Below are 19,880 nucleotides of genomic sequence, written 5' to 3' on the forward strand. Positions count from 1 at the left end.
GGTCCTGTCCGTCATGCTAGTCTTTGTGGGCTGGCGCTGACCGCAGAGGATGTGCGCTTCTCAGGAATAGGTGATTTTCTCACCTTCCGTTTCTCCTCATTTGGGGGGCTTTTATTTTCCTGTTGGGATTCCTTAAAAACACTCTAATCCCTAAACAGCTTGCCCATTGAACCCACAGACTGCTTTTGGCTCCTGGATGCACTCCTTCAGTACACGTCCTATGGGGTGACCCCTCCCAGCCTCAGTCATTCCGGGAACCGGCAGCGCCCTCCCAGCGGAGCCGGCTCGGCCACTCCAGAGAGGATGGAAGGTGAGTGTGTGTGGCGGGCGCCTGGCTGCTTCAGGAGGCCGTCGTGCCTGCTAGAAACAGAGCCTGTTGGCGAGCCCCCAGCTGTTCCCAATGCTCACAGGCGGGCTGTTCTCCTGGGAATAGGTAGGACGTGCACTCCGAGGTCCCCACACTGCCCCAAGTTAGCATGTACTGTCTCCTCTCACAGATGGAGCCCCAGCTCCTGGGGGTCTTCGGGAAGAAGGGCCAGTGTTTCTGAGCGCTCACCAAGTGCCAGGCACACGGGTCACCTCCCCAGGGCCTCGCAGAGCTCTGGGAAAATAGATGAAGAGACCGGAGTTGAAAGGTGTAACTGGTCGAGGTCACCGGGCAGTGAGCCGTGGCGACGTGTGGCCTAGCCCGCTGTGTGGCAGATCCTCACCGTGGGGACCTCCAGAAGGGTAGTGTGAGCTGCAGATACAATTCTGATCTTCCAGTGGCCACGCTAAAAAAGCAAAAAGAAATGGGTGAAATTCATCTCAGTGAAGTTCTTTGGCCCAGTACACCAGAACATTGTTGAAACGTTGACAGCCCTGTTTCAGTTGCTCAGTACCCACACGTGGCTACAGTACTAGACAGGGCAGGTCTAAGAAATAAATTCTGAAATTTGAAAATGCTCATTTTTTTTGTTTTGCCTGAAAATTAAATACTCCAAGAAAGCTTTTCTTTCTGAAGTGTATCTACAGGTTAGATTCTTCGAGTATAGCCTCGTGTGTGGAAGTGTGGTCAGTAAGGCGCCCGGCCACGGCCATGCGTCTGGCATGGTCCTTCTGCTCTGTTCACTCCCTGTGAGCAGTGAGCACGTGTCCCTGGGGGCACCAGTCAGCACTGGGAGCCAGGTTACCAGGGCGCGTGGTGGGCCTGTTGGCGGGCAGACAGGCTAAGGCACCTCCCTTGTCTCTGCATCTTCTAACGACCGTGGTTTTGTGTCGCTGGTGTTGCTGCCGCCCCAGGGAACCACCTGCATCGGTACTCCAAGGTCCTCGAGGCCCGTTTGGGAGGCCCGGAGCCTCGGGCTCTGCCGGCCTGTCCGCACCTGTCGTGGGCCAAGCCACAGCCTTTAAACGAGACGGCTCCCAGGTTAGTGCCTTCCTGTGCTTTTCCACTCCTTCTGCGTGGTTTGTGATTCATTACTCTTTTTTTCTAAGAGAATGGAATTTTACTGACATCATTATCAAATCATCCGATCTTCCGGCTTGTCATTTTGTGATGTTATTTAAATTGGTGAGCCCCCACATCGACCTTTAGAATTATGCTCTGGTGGTGTCCTGCCTGAAGAAGTGCTTTGGCTAATTAGCATTTTGTTAGGTTTGGTTGATTCTCGCTTAAGAAGCTGAGATCTGACGGTGCTGTCCCTCGAACAGCTCTGATGCCTCTGGTTCAGGTTCTGAAATGCTGACGGGTTATTCTGTCCGCGCCCGGGGGGGCGGGGGGCTCAGACTGCTTGGAGGCGGTATGCGTTCCCGCTGGGGGCCGGAGCGTGTGTCTTCGCCCTCCCCCGGGGTCCCTGTGCGTGTGGTGCCCGGGACTGCGGGGCCACCTGCTGCTTCATCTCACTGATTTGCGCCCTTTGCTTTCAGAAGCCACAGCTAGAGTGGTTCCTGCTGTTTCTTCCTGGGCACCTCAGCCAGCTGAGCACGCTGCTTCCCGTGTTTTCTCCCCCTCACTCCTCCTCCCTGTTTCTGGCCAGAAGAATGGGGGCTTGTCCTGATTTGCGGTCCTGGCACAGTGAGGCAGGGGCCCGTGCCCCGGGCCAGCTTGCGGGCGGTCTGCCCACACCTCTTCTTCGAGCGGTGCCGCGGCGGCCGTCCCCCTCACTGGCAGCACAGCTCACGCCTCCTGGCCACTGGGGCTCCCCCTACCAGGCTCCCCCTTAGCTTGGGTCTCGGCGTGTGCAGGCTTTGCTGTGGCCGGGGCTGGGGGTGGCAGGGGACAGAGGACCACCATCGATGCTGTGAGCCACCAGAGGAGGATGCCTGCACGTTGTGAACAGACTCGTCATGCACCAGTCACGGACCGTTTGCCCTCTTGAGAACATGCTTGGCAGAAGACCGTGGGATTGTAGAGGGTTCATGTCGTCTTCTTGTCAGCTGTTTGTTCCTGAAACTTTAATTACAGAGTACTTTTCCATTCTAGTTAACATCCCATCATTTAAAAATTTCTGATAAGATTCCATTTTTACATCTCATTTATTCATAACCTCCCATTATCGTAGCATTTGGACCAGACTTTCATTCCAGCTGTGGTCAGCACTTCCGACTCAGGGGACAGTCAGTGTTGGCCAGAGTTGCCAAAGCCCAGTTTCTCCGCACAGTGCTGTTCAGGACTCAGAAGCAGATAAGGCTGTCCTTGGTCCTTACATGTGCCCACGTCAGGAATTTGGCCGCCACTAGCCAGCCGTCAAGGACGGCGTGCAGCGCCTGGGATTTGGCATCCGCCAGCATTCTCGAGAATTGCTTCTTAACACGCCCAGTCAGCCTCCCCCTTATCTCATGTGAAACATTTTGTTGAGAATTATTTTCAGTCCTCAGTCTGGGTCTCGATTCTGAAGCTGAGAGATCGGAGACCATGTCAGACGGCTCTAGACGGCCTTGGAAAGGCCTGGTGTCCGTCAGGCCGATGCTGAGCGCCAAGTTTCTGTCCGCCTCTGAAATGACCCCCTTCTTGGTTTCGTTGTTGGGCATCAGGTGTCCTTACTTAGAGCAGTCGCAGGAATGTCACACCCGAGAGGAACCTGTGGGCAAGGTGGCCCCTCCGTCCTTCCGTTGGGAGTGTCATGAATTTTTCAGACTACGACGCAGTGTGCCGTTTTCCACGATTGTTCAACTAGAAAGTGCCATCGCCAGATAATTAAATTCCAGAGCAGGATCTCGCGTCAGAATTCAAGCACAGCCTGCATCTATTCAGCTGCAGGGTCATAAAGCTTATCTGGCCTTGATTCCGTAACTTCACCTTGTCAGTTTAATTTTCAGATGATGAAACCTGCAACTTAAAAGTCCCACCCCCGTGAGGCAGGACAGTGTCGGGCTCACCAGCGTTTTCCAAGCAGCTGCCCAGCTGCAAGTAGGCGAGAATAGTTTCTCTCCTTCCTGCACAGAAAGGGCCCTTCCCAGACCCGGGGTCGCCCGGTGCCCCTTCACCCCAGGTGCCCAGAGAACGGAGTCTCTTTGCCTCAGTTGGCCAAAGTACAAGACAAGCCGGCCACTTCCAGAAGTAATCAGCAAACACACTGTATTCCTTTCCCCCGAGTCGGCCAGAGCAGTCTTCAGATGGCCTGATTGCACTCTGCTCTAATCTAGCCCCCCCCCCCCCCCCGGCCAAGCTGTTCGCTGCCCTGTGAAGCATGTCAGCTTCTCTGTTCTTCACGTATGATCCTGAAACGCTGGGGTCTCAGAATCAGGAACGAGAATAGCGGTGCTACTACTGTTCTTTCTTCCCCGTTCTGGCCCAGCAGGCAGGGCTGATGCTCATTCCCATGGTTTGCTCCTCTCGATTGCTCCCCTCTTCGTGTGTGCCTCATCCTCCGTCCTCGTGGTGGCGTCCTTGAGGACAGAGAGGATGTCTGGTTCCCGGCACCCGTGGAGCCTCCTAGGCCGCCTTGGTCCACGTTCATCAGAAGGCAGGCTTGGCCGGCCGTGGTACCTCATGGCAGAGACGTGCACGCACCTTCCTGCCGGCCCGGGTCCCTGAGCCCTGGCTTCAGTTCCTGTGCTCAGGCTCCTTTCAGAGCTTAATGTGTGCTTTCCTCTCCCACTGCTTGGCAGCCTGTCCAGTTTAAGCAGAAGCAGGCTCTGTGGGGCCTGTTAGGAGCCCAGTAGAACTGGCCCCTCCTCAGAATACTCCTATCGCACGCGTATGGACTTGATTTGACATTTCTGTCTTGGGACCTCGAAGCTGTCACTAGTGTTGCTATGCTGTTGGGCTTAGGTACGTGTCAATGGGACGTCACTTCACCTTTCTCCTTAAATTACTTTTTATTTCTTAGGTATTGGCTAAACATCATTAGCTAGTACAATTGCTTATTTTTATTTTGTTTTAATCCATTTTCGTGAAGTAATCTTTGGAAACATCAGAAGCTGCTCTCCATCGACCTGGACAAAGTGGTATTGCCCAACTTTCGATCGAACCGCCCTCAAGTGAGACCGTTGTCTCCCGGAGAGAGCGGTGCCTGGGACATGCCTGGAGGTCAGTTCGTAGGTGTTTCAGTGTGCTCAACCCTACTCTGTTTGTTCCGGTACCCCCAGTCCCCTGCAGGGTGGGCCAGATGTACCTGTCTTTGCCCTCCTGGGAGCATCTGGTCCAGGCTTTCTTTGTGGTACGAATCAACAAGGCCAGAAGTGGGTCTCAGAGATTAACACACCGTGTTCCCTTCAGAACATTGTACCATGATCTTCGAATTTGAAGTTCTTTCAGGATAGCCAGGCGTTACACTTAAAATTCTTCCAGTAGAGTAATTTGCACACTCTTGTCAAAGTTCTGCAAGCAGACATGTATGGTGCATCCCTGGGAACGCCTGTCATCTGCTGGTTTTGGTCCCAGCCAGTGGCTGAGCCACCCTGGCCCCTAAACCCTCAGCCCAGAGGTCTCCACAGATTCTCTGTTCTGGCCCACCTGGGATGGGACTTTACTAGGTTGGGATACTCCATTGAAAGCGGGTCTGTGCCCCTCAGCTGATCTGATTGTGTCCCCTCACCCCAAATGACATAAAATGTCCCCCCCACAGGCAGTGGCTTTCAGCCTGACGAGACCATTTGGGACAGGTTCTCCCTTACCTGGAACAACTGATACCCAGTTATTCCAGTAAGGTGTGGGCAGCAGTTTCTCTCTGGAGATCCCTTTGCTCTTCCAAGAGGTTACAGCTCCCTGTGGGATCCCTGGTTCCTGGAACTGGCGTGCCATGGCCCATGTGTTCCAACCCTGGGAACTTTGTGCGGTGATGCCAAGCTCCTGAGGGCCTTGCCTGTACTCATGGGGTGTACCGATGATGGTTAGTTCTGGGACCAGGGGTCCGCCAGCTGCCACTCTTAACTTGTGACCACATGTCCCATCTGTGGAAGGCTTTCCCAGGAGGGTGGGGCATGGCCAGTCATCCTTACTCCCTGCCCGGCCTCCCTCCTCTTCCTCCCACTCAGCTGCTCTGACCGCAGCACCTCCTTTCCTTCCCAGTGTCCAGACTCCTCTGTCTTGCGATGCACTTAGGGAAACCGAAAGCAGCTCTAGGCACCCCTGTTGTAGGTTGTCTGTGACGGAGGAAGGGCCAGTCGTGGACTCCGTCTGAGGTGGCATAGGGAGTGGAAGGAGCAAAAACCTCACCTCAAGACACCCCTCCCACCCTCACTCCCGAGGCTGCTTACCCGAGAATCTCTCGTTTGTTCTCTACGGATGGCCCGGGTCACTTCACCTCAGGTTTCAGATGATGTCTGCCCTGTGAGCCTCGCTGATGCAGTTCGCTAGCATTTGTTTCTGCCGCGTTGGCCTCCGAGGCAGAGGCTGTGGCCGAAGAGCTCTGCTGCCCCTGACCCTTGCTGTGCTCTTGCAGGGATCATGCCCGGCCGCTACAACCAGGAGGTGGGCCAGACCATCCCCGTGTTTGCCTTCCTGGGAGCCATGGTGGTCCTGGCCTTCTTTGTGGTACAGATCAACAAGGCCAGAAGCAGGCCGAAGCGCAGGAAGCCCAGGGTGAAGCGCCCCCAGCTCATGCAGCAGGCTCACCCACCAAAGACCCCTTCCGTGTGACACCAGACCAGCTGACCGTGAGAGCCAAAGAGAGCCTTCGAGGACGGCCATGAGGGGCGGGCGGCGCTGGCGGTTTCCCAGGGTAGCCCCACTGGAGAGGGCTCAGGTCTCCAGCTGCAGTGGCATAGAGTCTGTCTTCATTGGGCCTTGCAGGGACCTGCGGGAGGGGCTCGCTCGCGGATCAGCCTCCGGGGAGACCTCCCGCGGCCACGGCACGCACCCGGAGGGGCCCGGGCAGGCTGGCTGGGGGCTCCTGACCCGAGGGGTGCGCCGAGATACACCAGCGGAAGCCCTGACCAAGCTGAACTGTGCTCCTCAAAGGCTATTTTCTATATTTATTGTTGGGAAAAGTCACTTTAAAGACTTTTGCTATTTGGAAGCAAAGCTATTTTTTTTGTCAGTGGAATGCGGTTTTTTTTACTATGACATCATGAGGAATAACACAGATTCCGTGATCTCCTTTTTGATGAAAGGACAGACTGAGATTTGAAGGAAACTTGCACAGATCTGTGAAACATAGACCTTCGCTTTATTTTTATAAGTATCAACTGCCATCATGTTTTGTAATTTGGGGTCTTGATTTCACCATTGTCGGTGAAGAGAATTTTCAATAAATATGCATTATCTGTATGAAGCTGAAAAGAAGGGTGTAACAGGCTCTTCTTCCGCCTGCCCCGTTTCTCCCTGATGACCTGCAGGCTCTTCTTCCGCCTGCCCCATTTCTCCCTGATGACCTGCTGGAATGGGTTCCTAGGCAGCCTGCTGGGTGGGGGCAGGGGGGGCTAGGGGGGGTTGTTTGAGCTCTAACTCACATACTGTAAAATTCTCTGACGTGTCCAATTCAGTGGTTTTTAGTATATTCCCAAGGTTGTGTAATCGTCACCCTTGTGATTCCAGAACATTGTCATTAGCCCCCCAAAACAAATGCCACACTGTCACTACCAGTTGATTTCTGTCGCCATTCTAGTCCTTCCCTCCAAGCCCATGAGAACCCCTCCTGTACGGGGATGTACCTGGCCCACACATTGCACGAACGTGGAATCATGCGATACGTGGCCCATTGTTTCCCCTTAGCATGTTTGTAAGACGCACTCGTGTGGTAGCATGACCAGGACGTCATGCCTTTTCATGGCCCAGGCAACAGTGAGGCGTGTGGATGGGCTCACTTGGTATATCCATTCCTCAGTCGGGGGACGTTGGGACTGTTCTACTTTTTGGCTCTTAGGATTACTGATGCTAAGAGTATTTGCGTACAGGTTTGTGTGTGGACATCAGTTTTCATCTCTGTTGGGTGTAAATACCCAGAAGTAAGATCTTAGAGCACCCCTGTTTACCTTTCTGAGGAACTGCCAAGCTTTCTTGTCCAAAGCGAACACGCCATTTTGTATTCCCAGCGGCCGGGCATGAGGGTCCCCGGCTCTCCATGTCCTCCCCCAGGTCCGTGAGCGTGCATCCTTCTAGTACAGCGTGGCTGTTGAGTGGTGTCTTCATTGTGGTTGGGATTTGCATTTTCCTAAAGATGAATGATGTTGAACATCTTTTCAGGCGTTTGTGGGCCATCTGTACGTCTTCTTTGGAGACTTGTCTGTTCGGATTCAGTTTGTAATTGGGTTTTGTTTATCACGGAGTTGTAAGAGCTCTTTTTGTATTCCAGGTCCAGGTCCCTTATCAGGTATGTGACTTGCAAATGTGTTTTCTCGTTCTGTTGGTTGTCTTTTCACTTTCCTGATTGTCTCCTTTGAAGCATGAAAGTGTCTTAATTTTGACGAAGGCCGTTTTTATCTGCCAGGTGCCATTCGTAGGAAACCATGACCTAATCCGGGGAGCCCGTTAATACTTAAGCCTTGCCTGTCCAGTCTGTTTCCGTATGCCAACCGGCTGACCTGAGCCTTCACGTCACAGGTGAGGACAGACTGACCGGAGGGGCAGAGGCCGATCAGGGTGCTGCTGAGGTCCTGGGACCAGAAAGGCCCAGGCCATGGGATGAGGGGACGTCGCTTAGGTTCACCTCTCCCTGCGACAGGACATCCTTGGCGGTCACACTGGTGACCTTTTTTTTTTTTTTTTTTTAAAGATTTTATTTATTTATTTGAGAGAGAGAGAATGAGAGAGAGAGAACACATGAGAGGGGATAGGGTCAGAGGACGAAGCAGACTCCCTGCCAAGGAGGGAGCCGGATGCGGGACTCGATCCCGGGACTCCGGGATCATGACCTGAGCCGAAGGCAGTCGCTTAACCAACTGAGCCACCCAGGCGCCCCACACTGGTGACCTTGCGGCTCCTCCCTGCACTCTGCTGCGGCTTCAGGGTGTTGCAGGCATCTCTTGGGTTCCCACAAAGCTCTCTCACCCCAAGCAGCCTGGAGGACGTAAGCGTTCGGTAGCCCTGCGGTCCGAGGGTGAGCCGGGGGTCCGAGGGTAGCGACAGTGTGGCAGAACCAGGGGCTTGTGCGTTGTTATGGGGCCTTCTGGTCCTGCTGCCTGTCCTGTTGCTCGGCACCGTGGAAGCCGGGGTCACAGCCTGTCCTCGTGCACAGGCAGGTCCCGGGAATGAGGACACGGCCTTGGAGTAAGACAGCAGGTTGTGGGAGCTGGGACTGACTGGAATGCCCAGGCCTTGTCTCGGGGACAGCACATCTTTAGGTTGTTCCAGAGAAGCCTGAAACCTGGAGTATGTTGGCAAATGACTGAATTAGAGACATTTTTTGTGACTTACACTCTCTCTCCGTCTCTGTTGTAAAGTCTCCCTAACACCGTAGGCCATGTGGTTGTGGAACGAAATTCTAGACCCCAGAGTCTCCCTGCCAGCTGAAGGCCGTGGGTGCGCCTATCTCTCTGCGGACTTGGACATCTCCTCCCCGAAAGATGGAACTTGGACCTGGGAGTGTCTCCTGTTCCTGCCTGCTGGGAAGGTCCCTCACCTGGCCTTCGAGGTCGGCGTCCACGGTTGTCCCTTGCCTTCGGGACTGGCTCTCCTGTTTAGACAGGGTGGACTGGGCTAGCCGGGGCACACACATGTATGGTTTAGGTTCGGGCGTAGGGTCCATAGGGTCGCATAGTTGGGACAGGACAAGAACGGAAGAGTTGTTAGCAAGTAGTTGGATTTTTAGGGACCCGTGGTTACCGCAGCTCCATGAAGGGAAACTGCATGGGGGATGATGTAGCAAGGTGAAGTTCAGTAGCGACCATGTGAAGACTCTAGTGGGCCTCTGAGTACGGGGCAGCTTCCTAGCCATCCTGGAGCCCTGGGTGTGGATGGGGATGTGCCCAGGAGCTGGCAGCCTGTTCTGTGATGTGCCTGCCAAAAAGCGCTGCGTTAATAGAGGTGTAACGTGTAAAAAAGAAGGTGGATCCTTTCCTGTCTTCTAGCCAGAGGGGTACTCTCAGCAGCTGTGTGCTGGGCTGACCGCGCTCAGTAGACTGTGTGCGTTGAGTCTCTGTGCATGGCCGGGGGCCTGGTACTTGGCCCAGAACCACACCACTGGTGCAGGCAGGATTGGAACGGAGCCTGTACGCCTCACTTTTGGGACAGTGACACACTAGGAGGATGACTGGACATGGAGGCCTTGGACAGAGCCATAGGAGGACGGGAGGGGACGGAGGAGTGGGTGAGGCTGAGCTGAGAGAGTTCTTCCGTGGGGAGTGCTTCCCTGGAAAGGGGACAAGGTCTCTGGGGAGAACCAGTTGATAACGGGGTCTGGAAAACAGATGTCCTCCCCTAAAAGAGCCCTTGTTGGTGGTTGCACTGGGATGCCCAGGGTCCACCTGGGACGTATGAAGGGGATGTCATCATCCAGGCACAGGTGTTGGACTGCACCCCGGCTGTAGCCTCAGGCTCCAGTTCCAGCCCGGCTGCTTCCTGCTGGGGGCCCTGCTCACCGAGCCGTGCTGCCTTGTGTCAGCTGTTGTCAGTGATAGATCGTTCCATGGTGACAGATGCATGTGATGGCTGCACCCAGGCTGGACCAACTCCCTGCTTGTCGGGGATCCTTTGTTGCCCTGGTGTGAACTCCCATCATCCCAGAGAGCACCTGCATCTTTAAAAAAAAAAAAAAAAAAAAAGTCAGCCCACCACAACCACAAATACATTTGAGGGAGCAGGCTGGGCATGGCGGTTGGGCCCCAGGGCTCATCCCTGACCGTGCTCTCAGGAGCCAGGCAGGGGTCCTATCTGCAGGAACCTCGAAGGTGCTGTGGAGGTGAGCTGGAAACAGGGACGCTGGGTGCCCCATCGCCACCCTCAGCCCCGCCTTAGGGGACACGAGGGTCTGAGGTCTTCTTGCACGTGCCTGTGTCCGTCCTGTGTGCCCCCACAGGAGGGGGCCCCATGCACGGTGGGTCTGAGGGCACTGCCCCAGCAGTGAGCGGATGCACTGCGTCTGCAGAGTGCCCATCACCCTCCTGGCGTTGGCCTGGGTCTTGCGTGCAGGAAGCCACCTGGGCGTCTCAGCCACCTGTGATGCTCTCACTGCCCCTTCCCAGGTGAGAAAACCAAGGTGAGACCAGCATTCCAGCCCAGGTCTGGCCTGGGCCCCTTGAGGCCAGGCTGCTTCCCCTTTTCCCGTGGCAGGAAGGATGCCCACTTACTGGTAATAATGGGGGTGCTACTTAGATTTAGATTTGCTGGACGTAAAATGGAGTCGGGGACTCGTATGTAGATGAAATAGAAGTTTCCAGAGAAATAGTAAGATTTTTGATTTTTTTTTTTATTTAAACGGTTGGTATTACCCGGATATGTGGATATGAACACACAGATCTTGGTTTCATTTGCTGGTGACACAGGGTACTGCAGGTGAGTCGCTGAGAAATACACATTCCTGGGCCTGGCCCCGGACTTGCAGTCATAGGCTCCTCGGGAGGAGCTTTGAAATCTGTTTTACAAGCTCCCCATAAACAGCCGCCGTACAACCCAGCTATTCCACTGCTAGGCGTAGACCCAAAAGAATTGAAAACAGGTGTTTGAGCAAAATCTGTACATGACCTTTCACAGCCACACTATTCACAATGGCCAAAAGCTGAAAACAACCCAAATGTGTGTGTCAGCAGATGAGCGGATGAACAGAAAGTGGCACATCCTGACACCGAGACATTTTTCAGCCACTAAAGGATGAAGTACTGATTCCTGAACCTTGACAACGTCCTGCTGAGTGAAGGAAGCCAGACACAAAAGGCCACAGAGCATGTGATCGTGTGTTTGTGAAATGTCCGGGACAGGCGGCCGCAGGGACAGACAACTGGCTAGTGTGCAGGTGGGGGCAGGTAGCGACTGCTGATGGGCACAGGGCTTTCCTTTGGGGGATGGAATGTTCTGGAACTCTGTGGTGGCGGTGCTTGCACAACATTGTGAATGCAGTCTGCCACAGGACTATGCTTTTCAGGGGCTCAGATGGTGGATTTTACGTGATTTACCACCCAAACCCCCACACCTCCCCAGGGGGTTCTTGTACCAGGCGTGGGGGCAGGGAGAGGCAGAGGGGCCCAGGGGTCAGGGGCCAGGCGCCGTCCTTACTGCCCTGCCATCAGCCTGCTGTCTGCCTGCTGAAACAGCACCCCCCTCCTTTGGCTGCGAGGGTGCAGTGCCCTCCCTTCACCCACAGCTGGGTTCCGGGTCCTAATTTGGGGCACCAGCCCCTCATTGGAGGGGGTGGACAGCAACACTTGGCACGGCCTGTGCCCTTGGGCCGTGTGTCACCCAGAGGCCCAGCCCCTGCCCTGAGTGTGGGGCGGAGGCGGGTGGGTGGGGGTCCTGGACCTCCAGCCTCTCTGAGAGGCCCGAGCGTCAGAACCCAGGGTATTGGGTGAATCCGTTTCCTGTTGCCACTGTGGCAAGTTTCTGTGAAGTTGGGGCCGAAAACACATTTAGTCTCCTATAGTTCTGGCGGTTGGAAAGCCAAAATCAGCCTCTGGGCTGAAATCAGGTGTGGGCGGCGCTGGCTCCCTCCCGAGGCTCCCGGGGAGAACCAGTTTCCCGCCTTTCCCAGCCTCTAGAGGGGCCTGTGTTCCTCGGCTCCCGGCCCCTCCCCACCTCCAAAGTCCTGACCCCACCTTCTCCCCCCTGACCTCTGACCTTTCCTGTGTCCCTGTGGTCAGGGCGCTGGGGTGATACTGAGGGCCCAGCCGGCCCAGGTAGGACACTCGCACCATCTCAAGGTCCCTAATTGTCATTGGCAGAGTCCCTTTTGCTGTGTCCATTCACGCGTTCACAGGTCTGGGATCGGGATGAGGACATCTTCACGAGCTGTCAGTCCGCCGAGCACGCTGGGTCCTTCTGTCCCCGAGCTGTGGTGCATTTGCGCAAGAGAACTGCGGGTCCTTGGTTAGCTGCTGCGGGTGGACCTGCCCATGACAGGCCACCGGCTCCTGGCGCCTGAAGAGCTGAGGCTTCTCTGCTTCCGCGGCTGGTTCAGCCCAGCTGGCTTCTGTTAAGCTGCCCGAGGCCTGGGGCAAATGCCGAGGGTAAGGGGGGGGGGGCGTGGGCCCAGGGGCACAGTGAGGCAGGGTCCCTTCCTGCAAAGAACAGTGCTCCTCCTACACATCACCTTAGCAGCTCTGGGGGGGCTTTGTGGCGATCCGGATGCCCGCCCCAGAACACGGTCACCGAAGCTCTGAGGGTGAGTCCGGCTCTGGTTCCTCTAGAAGAGTTCCTTGGGCAGCCAGTGTTGAGAACGTTCTTCCAGAAGCTCAGAATCAGACCGAGGGAAAGACACATAAATGCCAGTAATGGAATTTGACATGCACTATTCCCAATGACACCTACTGCTCACTTCTGTGCCGAGAGCACATTCTCCTGAGTCCTCCCAACGTCCCTGTGGGGTGGGAGCTGTTGTGATCCCATTTCCCAGGTGGTCCCAGCGAGGCCCAGACCCAGACTGCAGAGCCAGTGCACGAGGGGACCTGGGACCTGCCCTCATCCACCTTCCAGAACTTTCTAAGGGGTATGAGCACCAAGGTCCAGGGTAACAAGTGAGGTCTTTCTCCCTGCAGTTCTGAACCTATCAGGTGACCCATACTGTGTGGAGAAGGAAAGGAGCTGGACCCTGGAGAAGAATGACAGGGTCATGGATGGTCTGACAAGGTCAGTTGATGACAGGTGCTCCCCTTTTGGGATGACGCAGAAGGGGGACGGCTCCCGCGTGGGGGCACTGGGCTGAGCCACCACCTGCCTGGTGCTCCGAGGTGCCAGTGTGCACCCCACCCGAGCCAGCCGCCCGCCCGCAAGGATGGGGCCCCCCCGGGCGCCTCTCCACAGCAGCCCAGCTGGAAAGGTCACTCAGCCCTGGGAGGCCCTGGGAGGCTGGCAGGGGGTGCATATCAAAGCCTCTCAGAACTAAGAGGTTTTCCTCACTGAGTGGAATTTCACAGCCCAGTGGCCAATTTCTAAGTCATGCACGTTAATGGGCAGCTAATGAGGTGTCCAGGCAGGGACCTTGAGGTGCCCCAGGCTCCAGAGCCCAGATTAAGAAGTACAAAGCCAGCCGCTGGTGAGGCTCTTGATCCCCTCTCACTGCCTTGGGGAGGACGTGAGGGGAGCCGGTCAGAGCTGTGCAGCTTTTGAGGCTTGAGCTGGGCTTGCTCTCTGCCCTCCAGTTGCCTGGGCTGCTGCCCAGCTCCACCTACCTTCCCCAGGTGCCCACCACCCTCCTCGGGGGGCCGATGACCTCACTGGGTTCCTGGAAAACCTCCAGAAGGAGGAGGTGGGGTTTCAATGTCTCCTACAGCAAGAAAGGCCTTTCCCAGGTGCCTGATCTGGGTCCCTACCCTGGGGGACAGCAGAACACAGAGGCCTTCCCGGGACCCCCAGCTGACCCTTCATGGGGACTCCCCACTCCCCTGAATGCCTCCCCTCCTCCCTTCACCAAGGGTGCACAGACTTGTCACCTTCATCCCGGGAGCTCCTCCAGATGCCCCTGCTCCTGGAGCCTTGTGGTCACTCCTCCCTTTGGACCGTGCCTATTTGTTTGGTCCTGATCTCCTCACAGGTCGCCCCTTCCTCCAGAGTGGAGACCTCTTTCACCTCCGATTGGCTCTGAGTCAGTGTTTGTCGAATGACTGTCCGACAGAATGACTGAGAACACACTCAGACCCCAGATACATGGGGAGCAGGGTGCTGAATAGTGTGCCCTAGAGCCGTGGATGTGGAAAAGGGGTCTCTGCAGGTGCAGTGAAGGTAAGGATCTGGAGATGAGATCATCCTGGGGAGGTGGCATGTGAAGATGGAGCCTGGAGTCCTCAGGAGCTGGACGAGGCAGGAGGGGTTACCCACTGGAGTCTTCGGGGAGCGTGGCCCTGCCAGCACCCCCTCGGGATTTGATGTGAGGGCTCAGTGAGATGCCTGGCACCAGCTGCGGGGCCAGGCTCCCAGCACTGCTCAGCTGGTGGCAGCGAGTGCTGCTCGAGATGTGGTCCAGCTGTGCACTCCCGGGCCACCATCCCAGGTCCCTTTTGAGGTCCGTGCTAACAGGCTGGTCACTTGGCGGGCCCCGTGCTTACTGAACATGCTCTGTGCAGGGCCAGCAAAGGTACAGTCAGTCTGCTGGTGACCACACGGAGAAGAAGCCCTCGGCGCTGATCTGGTGTCTGTCAGATAAGGACTGATTGGGTGAGGCTCCAGGGCCTTGGAGATGTTTAACTTCAAGCCGCAGTCCTCAAGAGGTGGTCCCTGGACCAGCTCTGCCCGCATCACCGGGAAGCTGGTTAGAAATGCAGATTCCCAGACCCACTGAGTCAGAAGCACTGGGTTGTGACACGCTCTCGGGGGGGGGACTCGAAGCTGGGTGTCAGGAGTGAGCAGGTTCACATTTGCAATTCGAGGTGTGACGTTCGTGAATGTGCATTTTCCAGAAAGGACAGTTCCCTGTACTCTGCCATCTTAGCTGACCGTGTCTTAGGTCGGAGACGTGGTGTCTGCTCAAAGTATGGTCCGGACCAGCAGCACCTGACCCCCCGGAGCCTGTGAATATTGTGGAATCCTGGCTCCACCCAGGTGCGATGAATTAGAATCTGCCTCTTAACAAGACCGCAGGTGATTCGTGTGCACGCTCGTTTCAGAGGATCTCGAGGAAGCACCTGCTGACTGCCCGGGGCCTTTGCACGCACTTGAGTCTACAGCGGCCCCACAGCCCACTTTGAGCTGCAAGGTGGGCAGACAGATGGGAAACTAGGCTCGGAGAGATCACACACTGAGCAAGTGTGGACACTGAGGTCCGAGCTCTCTCCAGGCCCGCTTCCTCAGACTGGGGTCTGTGGTGAGAGGAGGTGCAGGCCTGCCCCTTGAGCTCTCCCAGCTGCGCCCCCTCCGACCTTCAGGCCGCCAGGAAAGCCCCGCCTCCTGGGAGGGGCCTTCACCCGGGTGGGGGAGGGGAGGGAGTCTTAAGACCCCTCCTCAGGCTGGGAGTCTCAGAAGCCGCAAGCTCTTGGGATGGATGGCTCTGGTCTCTTGTCCTTGTCCCCTTAGGTGTGGGGATGTGACCCCAGTATATGCTTTCTAAGGCTCCCTTAATTCCTGATTGGTTTACCACCCCCTGGCAGAGCTAGAATTTTCCTTCTTCCAGCCGTGGGGCCCCAGGAAATGCAGCTGAAGCACCTGGAGCAAGCCTGAGCCCCGTCCCTGATGGCTGAGGACTGACTGGTCACCTTGAAGTGGTATTTGCGGGTAAAGGCGAGGGGCTGGGGTGGGCAGGGAGGAGTGGAGCCTGGCAGAGCAGGGTGAGGGGCTGGGGCCGCTCTCGGGCTTTCGTGGGAGGACCCGAGTGATGATAAAGGGTGGGCAGGTGAGGGCAGAAGGGCTGAGGACCAAGGCTGTGGGGCCGGCCAGGGAACGGGTCACCTAACGGGGCAGCACAAGGTAGACCGTGGCGTGGGGACATGGGGGCAGATGCGTTGCTCTGACTGGTTTGGGGAGCAGGACGCGTCCTAGCCGGGAAGGCGGTGTGAAGACTGCCCCTTTCCCCACCCTGCTGCTGCTTCTAGCCATGGAGGGGGGGCCGGGCGGCCGCCCAGGCCTCCCAGAGAAGCCGGTCCCTGTGGCCGCCAGCCCCGCTCTGTCCTCGCTGGGCGCCGTCTTCATCCTCCTGAAATCCGCGCTGGGGGCTGGCCTGCTCAACTTCCCCTGGGCCTTCTGCAAGGCGGGCGGGGTGGCCCCCGCATTCCTGGTGGAGCTGGTAAGCCCCTGCGGAGCATTTGGGGGGGTCTCCAGGGGAGGGATCCAGGCGGGATCCTTGGAATGGTTTCTGTGGTGCTGCCCGTCGTAGAAACCAACACCTTAGAGATTGGCTTTTGGGTCCTCTCCGCTGCTTGGGGAGGGGGTCAGCCCGCCGCAGCCCCCAGCTGAGAACACCCCTAGGCTGGCGAGCGCGGGGAGGTGAAGGCCGAGTGCTCGAGGGCACCTGCAGCGAGTGAACCTGGTAGGTGGCCGGGAAGGCGCCATCACCTGGCCAGTTGGCCGCTCTCACCTGCTGGTTGCAGCTCCATGATGAAAGTCGGACCCTGCGCGCAGTCAAATCACGTGTAAGGTGCTGCGAGCCCCTCACACCCACAGGCCGCCGCGCTGGGCCCTCTGCCGAGTCACAGACGTCCAGCCCGAATTCCCTCCCCGCGGAGCCCGGGGCTGAACATCCGTCACAGAGAAGGGCCGCTAATTAGCACAGCTTCGTTTTATTTGCAAGGATTTTTTGCTCCCCGAGCTGAATGCAACCGCTGAGTTTTGTGGTGAGCTCTTCTGCAGACATTATCTTAAGTGCTTTTTTCTGGCAGCTAGCTGATAATGGCCTCGGGGACTTTGATGTCCTTCTGGAAAGTGCTCGGTCCTGCCCTGTGTAGGGTGACTAACCCATGCCACCCCCAGTGGTGGTCGAGGGCCTGTTCTGGGGGGCCCTGGCTATGACCGTGCAGTCTCTGTCCTCCTGAAGCTCCTCCTACCGGGGGACACAGGTAAGATACAAGAAGGCAAAGAAGATCCTTTGGGGCGGTGGTCGTGCTCGAAGGGTCCTGTGACAGAGGGTGGGACGATGCAGTACGCAGTGGTCAGAGAAGGCCTCCCTGAGGAGGTGGCCTTGAGCTGAGCCCCAGCAGAAACAGAAGAGCTTGTCCAGGTGCCTGTGAGGGGGGGGAACCTGCTGCGTTTGGACGTGTGACGACTTCAGAACGACGAGGAAGAGGCCTGATGTCCAGCCACAGAGTGAACGATGAAGCAGGTGGTCAGCCATGGACGTGGCCAGTGTCCTGTGTGAGGCAGGGGCATGGGGTCCCCCTCTTCACGCTCTGTGCCGTCCCCCGGGTGCCTTGCTGAGGTGGAGGTGTTGATTCAGCAGGGTTGGGGGGGGCGCTGAGGTCCTGCGTCTTTGAGGAGCTCCCGGGGACAGGGCTGCTGCCGGCGTGACTCGCACTTTGTGTAGGATGGTCCAAAGATTCCTGACCTGAGTAGAGGGATACCAGACATGAATAAACGTAAGCGCCCAACCAGGAAAGGAATGAGGCTGGTGATCGACAGCCCCCATCCCTGTCCCCAGCCAGCGACCTCCCCCACTTCTGGCCAGTGAGCCCATGTCTCCCTTCACAAGCATTTAAACACCCCACTGCTGAGAGGTCACTGGTGCGAGACTGTAGGTCTCTAATGACCAGGTTAGCACTGGAGGTTTTGTGAAATATAATGAACCTGGACTTCCTTTGGAGTCTCCGGGAGGCAGGCCCAGGTGTGGGGTGGGTGTTGTGCTGTCCTGCATGGATGGCTCACGGCATGGGCAGAGGGCGTTCACAGGCAGAGGCTCCGTCTGACCCCGCCACCCCTTTCCTTTTGTCCGCAAATACCTCCTGAGTGCCGGCCACGTGCTGGGCATGTTTCTGGGGCTAAATGATACGCAGAACAGACACAGTCCTGGCCTTCATGGGGCTTAGAGTCTGGTGGGTAAAGAAGCCTGAGAACCCCAGGAGACGTGGACACTTGTAAATATCTGTGTCCTCAGGCTGCCGGACTGACCACAGGACCACAAACGGGACGTTTAAAACAACTTCCTTCTCAGGGTCCCAGAGACCAGAAGTCTAGATCCAGTGTGGGCAGGGCCGCAGTCCCCCTGGAGGCTCGAGGGGAGGGTCCTTCCTGCCTCCTTCACCTCTGGATGGGCACATGGCCAAATCCCTCCAATCTCTGCCCCACCGTCCTATGGCCTTCTCTTCTAGGAGACCCCTTGTCCATGGATTTAGGGACCATTTGGACCATCCAGAAGGACCTCATCTCAAGATGCTTAATTATACTTGCAAAGACCCCTTTTCCCTTAATTATATCTACATGATTTACATCTGCAGAGACTGTAGCTGCCAAGTCACACCAGCTACAGGCAGAAACGTGCCCAAGAGAAGTGTGGCTCTGTGAGAGCTTGAAACGGAGGGCTTAGCCACCTCGGGGTGGCCTGTCAGGAGACTTTCTGGAGTAGGTGAACTTGGAGAGGATGGGCAAGAGTAGGAGCCCTCCAGGTGAGGGGGCGTGCTGGAGGCAGAGAGGGGTCCAGGCACAGGGATGGCCTGGACAGAGACCTTGTGGCTGGACAGACCGTGCGTGTTCCTTGTGGTTCTGAGGTTTCAGGTTCGTTTTGGGAGTCCTGTGCTTGTCCAGTGGCATCAGCTGGGTCTGAAGACGGACGCTCCAGCTTCCTCAGGCGTCTTGGCTCTGTCTCCCAACTCCTGCCTTGCTCTCCTCCACGGGATCGTGGAGACCCAGTCCAGCTTGGGGACACGTAGCCGTCGGTCCTGAAAAGGCTCCGGAGCATTTAACCATGGAGCGAGTGGGGCTTTCGTGCATCGCTGGGGGAGGGGGTCCAGCGGCACAACCACTGTGGAAAGCAGTCTGGCAAACTGTTGCAATGTTAGACCTACACCTCCTCTGTGATCCAGCAATTCTAGATGTGTGTCCAGGAGAATGAAAGATGCATCCTCCAAATGACTTATTCTGGAATGCTCAGCACTTCCCCAGTAGCCTAGGAGGAAGAACCACCCCGATGTCTGTCATCAGGGGCATGGATAAACCAACTGTGGTTCATTCCAGGCGATGGAATGGCACTCAGAAAAATAGGGATAAATGGCTGGTGCCCCCAGCGTGGCTGGGCCTCACACACGTTATTCCGGGTGTGAGAAGAGGTTTCCTGTGGGGACAGAACAGGGGCAGAATGAGATGGGAAGGGGCTAGAGAAAGCTTTGGGGTATGGTGGTGTGTTCTGTCTGGATGCACGTGGGTGGCACACATGGATTTATTGTCCTCTTCCGATGATACGTACTCCTAATGCGCAACCCGTGGAATTTTAGGAGAGGGATTTAGACTCTCAGCGTTTCCGATGCCTCTTTTGTCCAACTGGAGCAGGAAGGTATGAGTTCCAGATGCATAGACTTACAGCCTGAGAGGCCTTGACCATCGCTTGCTCTGTAGCTCTGGGCTCAGGGCAGGGGAGGGCCTGGTGGCACGTGGGGGAGAGGCCCCGGCCGGCAGGTGGCCTCTGCGGGTGACAGGTCTGGTGGAGAGGGTATCAGACTCCAAGGGGCAGCGGGCTCGGGTGTTGAGCTGGGGATGCACCCTGGCCCCATGGTCCCGCCCCGCAGGTTTCCTTGGTCTTCCTCATCAGCGGGCTGGTCATCCTGGGCTACGCGGCCTCTGTTAGCGGTCAGGCCACCTACCAGGGCGTGGTTGGAGGGCTGTGCGGCCCCACCATTGGGAAGCTGTGTGAGGCCTGCTTCATTGTCAACCTGCTCATGATCTCCGTGGCCTTCCTCAGGGTGATTGGGGACCAGCTGGAGAAGCGTAAGTACTGGCGTTGGAGTCGGGGGGTGGGGGG

The 19,880-nt window shown here is 56.7% G+C and overlaps 2 protein-coding genes across 5 annotated transcripts in view; both read left to right on the forward strand.

Moving 5' to 3' along the window:
• MBTPS1 (membrane bound transcription factor peptidase, site 1) overlaps positions 1–6,698 on the forward strand; it is a 52,685-nt gene extending 45,987 nt beyond the window's left edge. For all 4 annotated transcript variants that reach the window (XM_045890657.3, XM_045890658.3, XM_064580805.1 and 1 more), the window contains 4 exons: positions 179–310; positions 1,282–1,408; positions 4,383–4,513; positions 5,868–6,698. In XM_045890657.3, coding sequence (XP_045746613.1) covers positions 179–310; positions 1,282–1,408; positions 4,383–4,513; positions 5,868–6,064 — 587 coding nt within the window. In that variant the 3' untranslated portion in view covers positions 6,065–6,698. The remainder of the gene's footprint in view (positions 1–178; positions 311–1,281; positions 1,409–4,382; positions 4,514–5,867) is intronic.
• A 121-nt stretch (positions 6,699–6,819) lies between these two features.
• The window catches only part of SLC38A8 (solute carrier family 38 member 8), a 35,632-nt gene continuing 22,571 nt past the window's right edge, over positions 6,820–19,880 (forward strand). The window contains exons 1-4 of the mRNA XM_045890661.3: positions 6,820–7,966; positions 8,806–15,715; positions 16,033–16,223; positions 19,648–19,846. Of these exons, the coding sequence (XP_045746617.1) occupies positions 16,035–16,223; positions 19,648–19,846 (388 nt within the window). The 5' untranslated portion in view covers positions 6,820–7,966; positions 8,806–15,715; positions 16,033–16,034. The remainder of the gene's footprint in view (positions 7,967–8,805; positions 15,716–16,032; positions 16,224–19,647; positions 19,847–19,880) is intronic.

Source organism: Mirounga angustirostris, unplaced genomic scaffold (assembly GCF_029215605.1).
Source record: "Mirounga angustirostris isolate CCGP_5_RB_7025 unplaced genomic scaffold, mMirAng1.0.hap1 SCAF_16, whole genome shotgun sequence".
In the NCBI taxonomy this organism is placed as follows: domain Eukaryota; kingdom Metazoa; phylum Chordata; class Mammalia; order Carnivora; family Phocidae; genus Mirounga; species Mirounga angustirostris.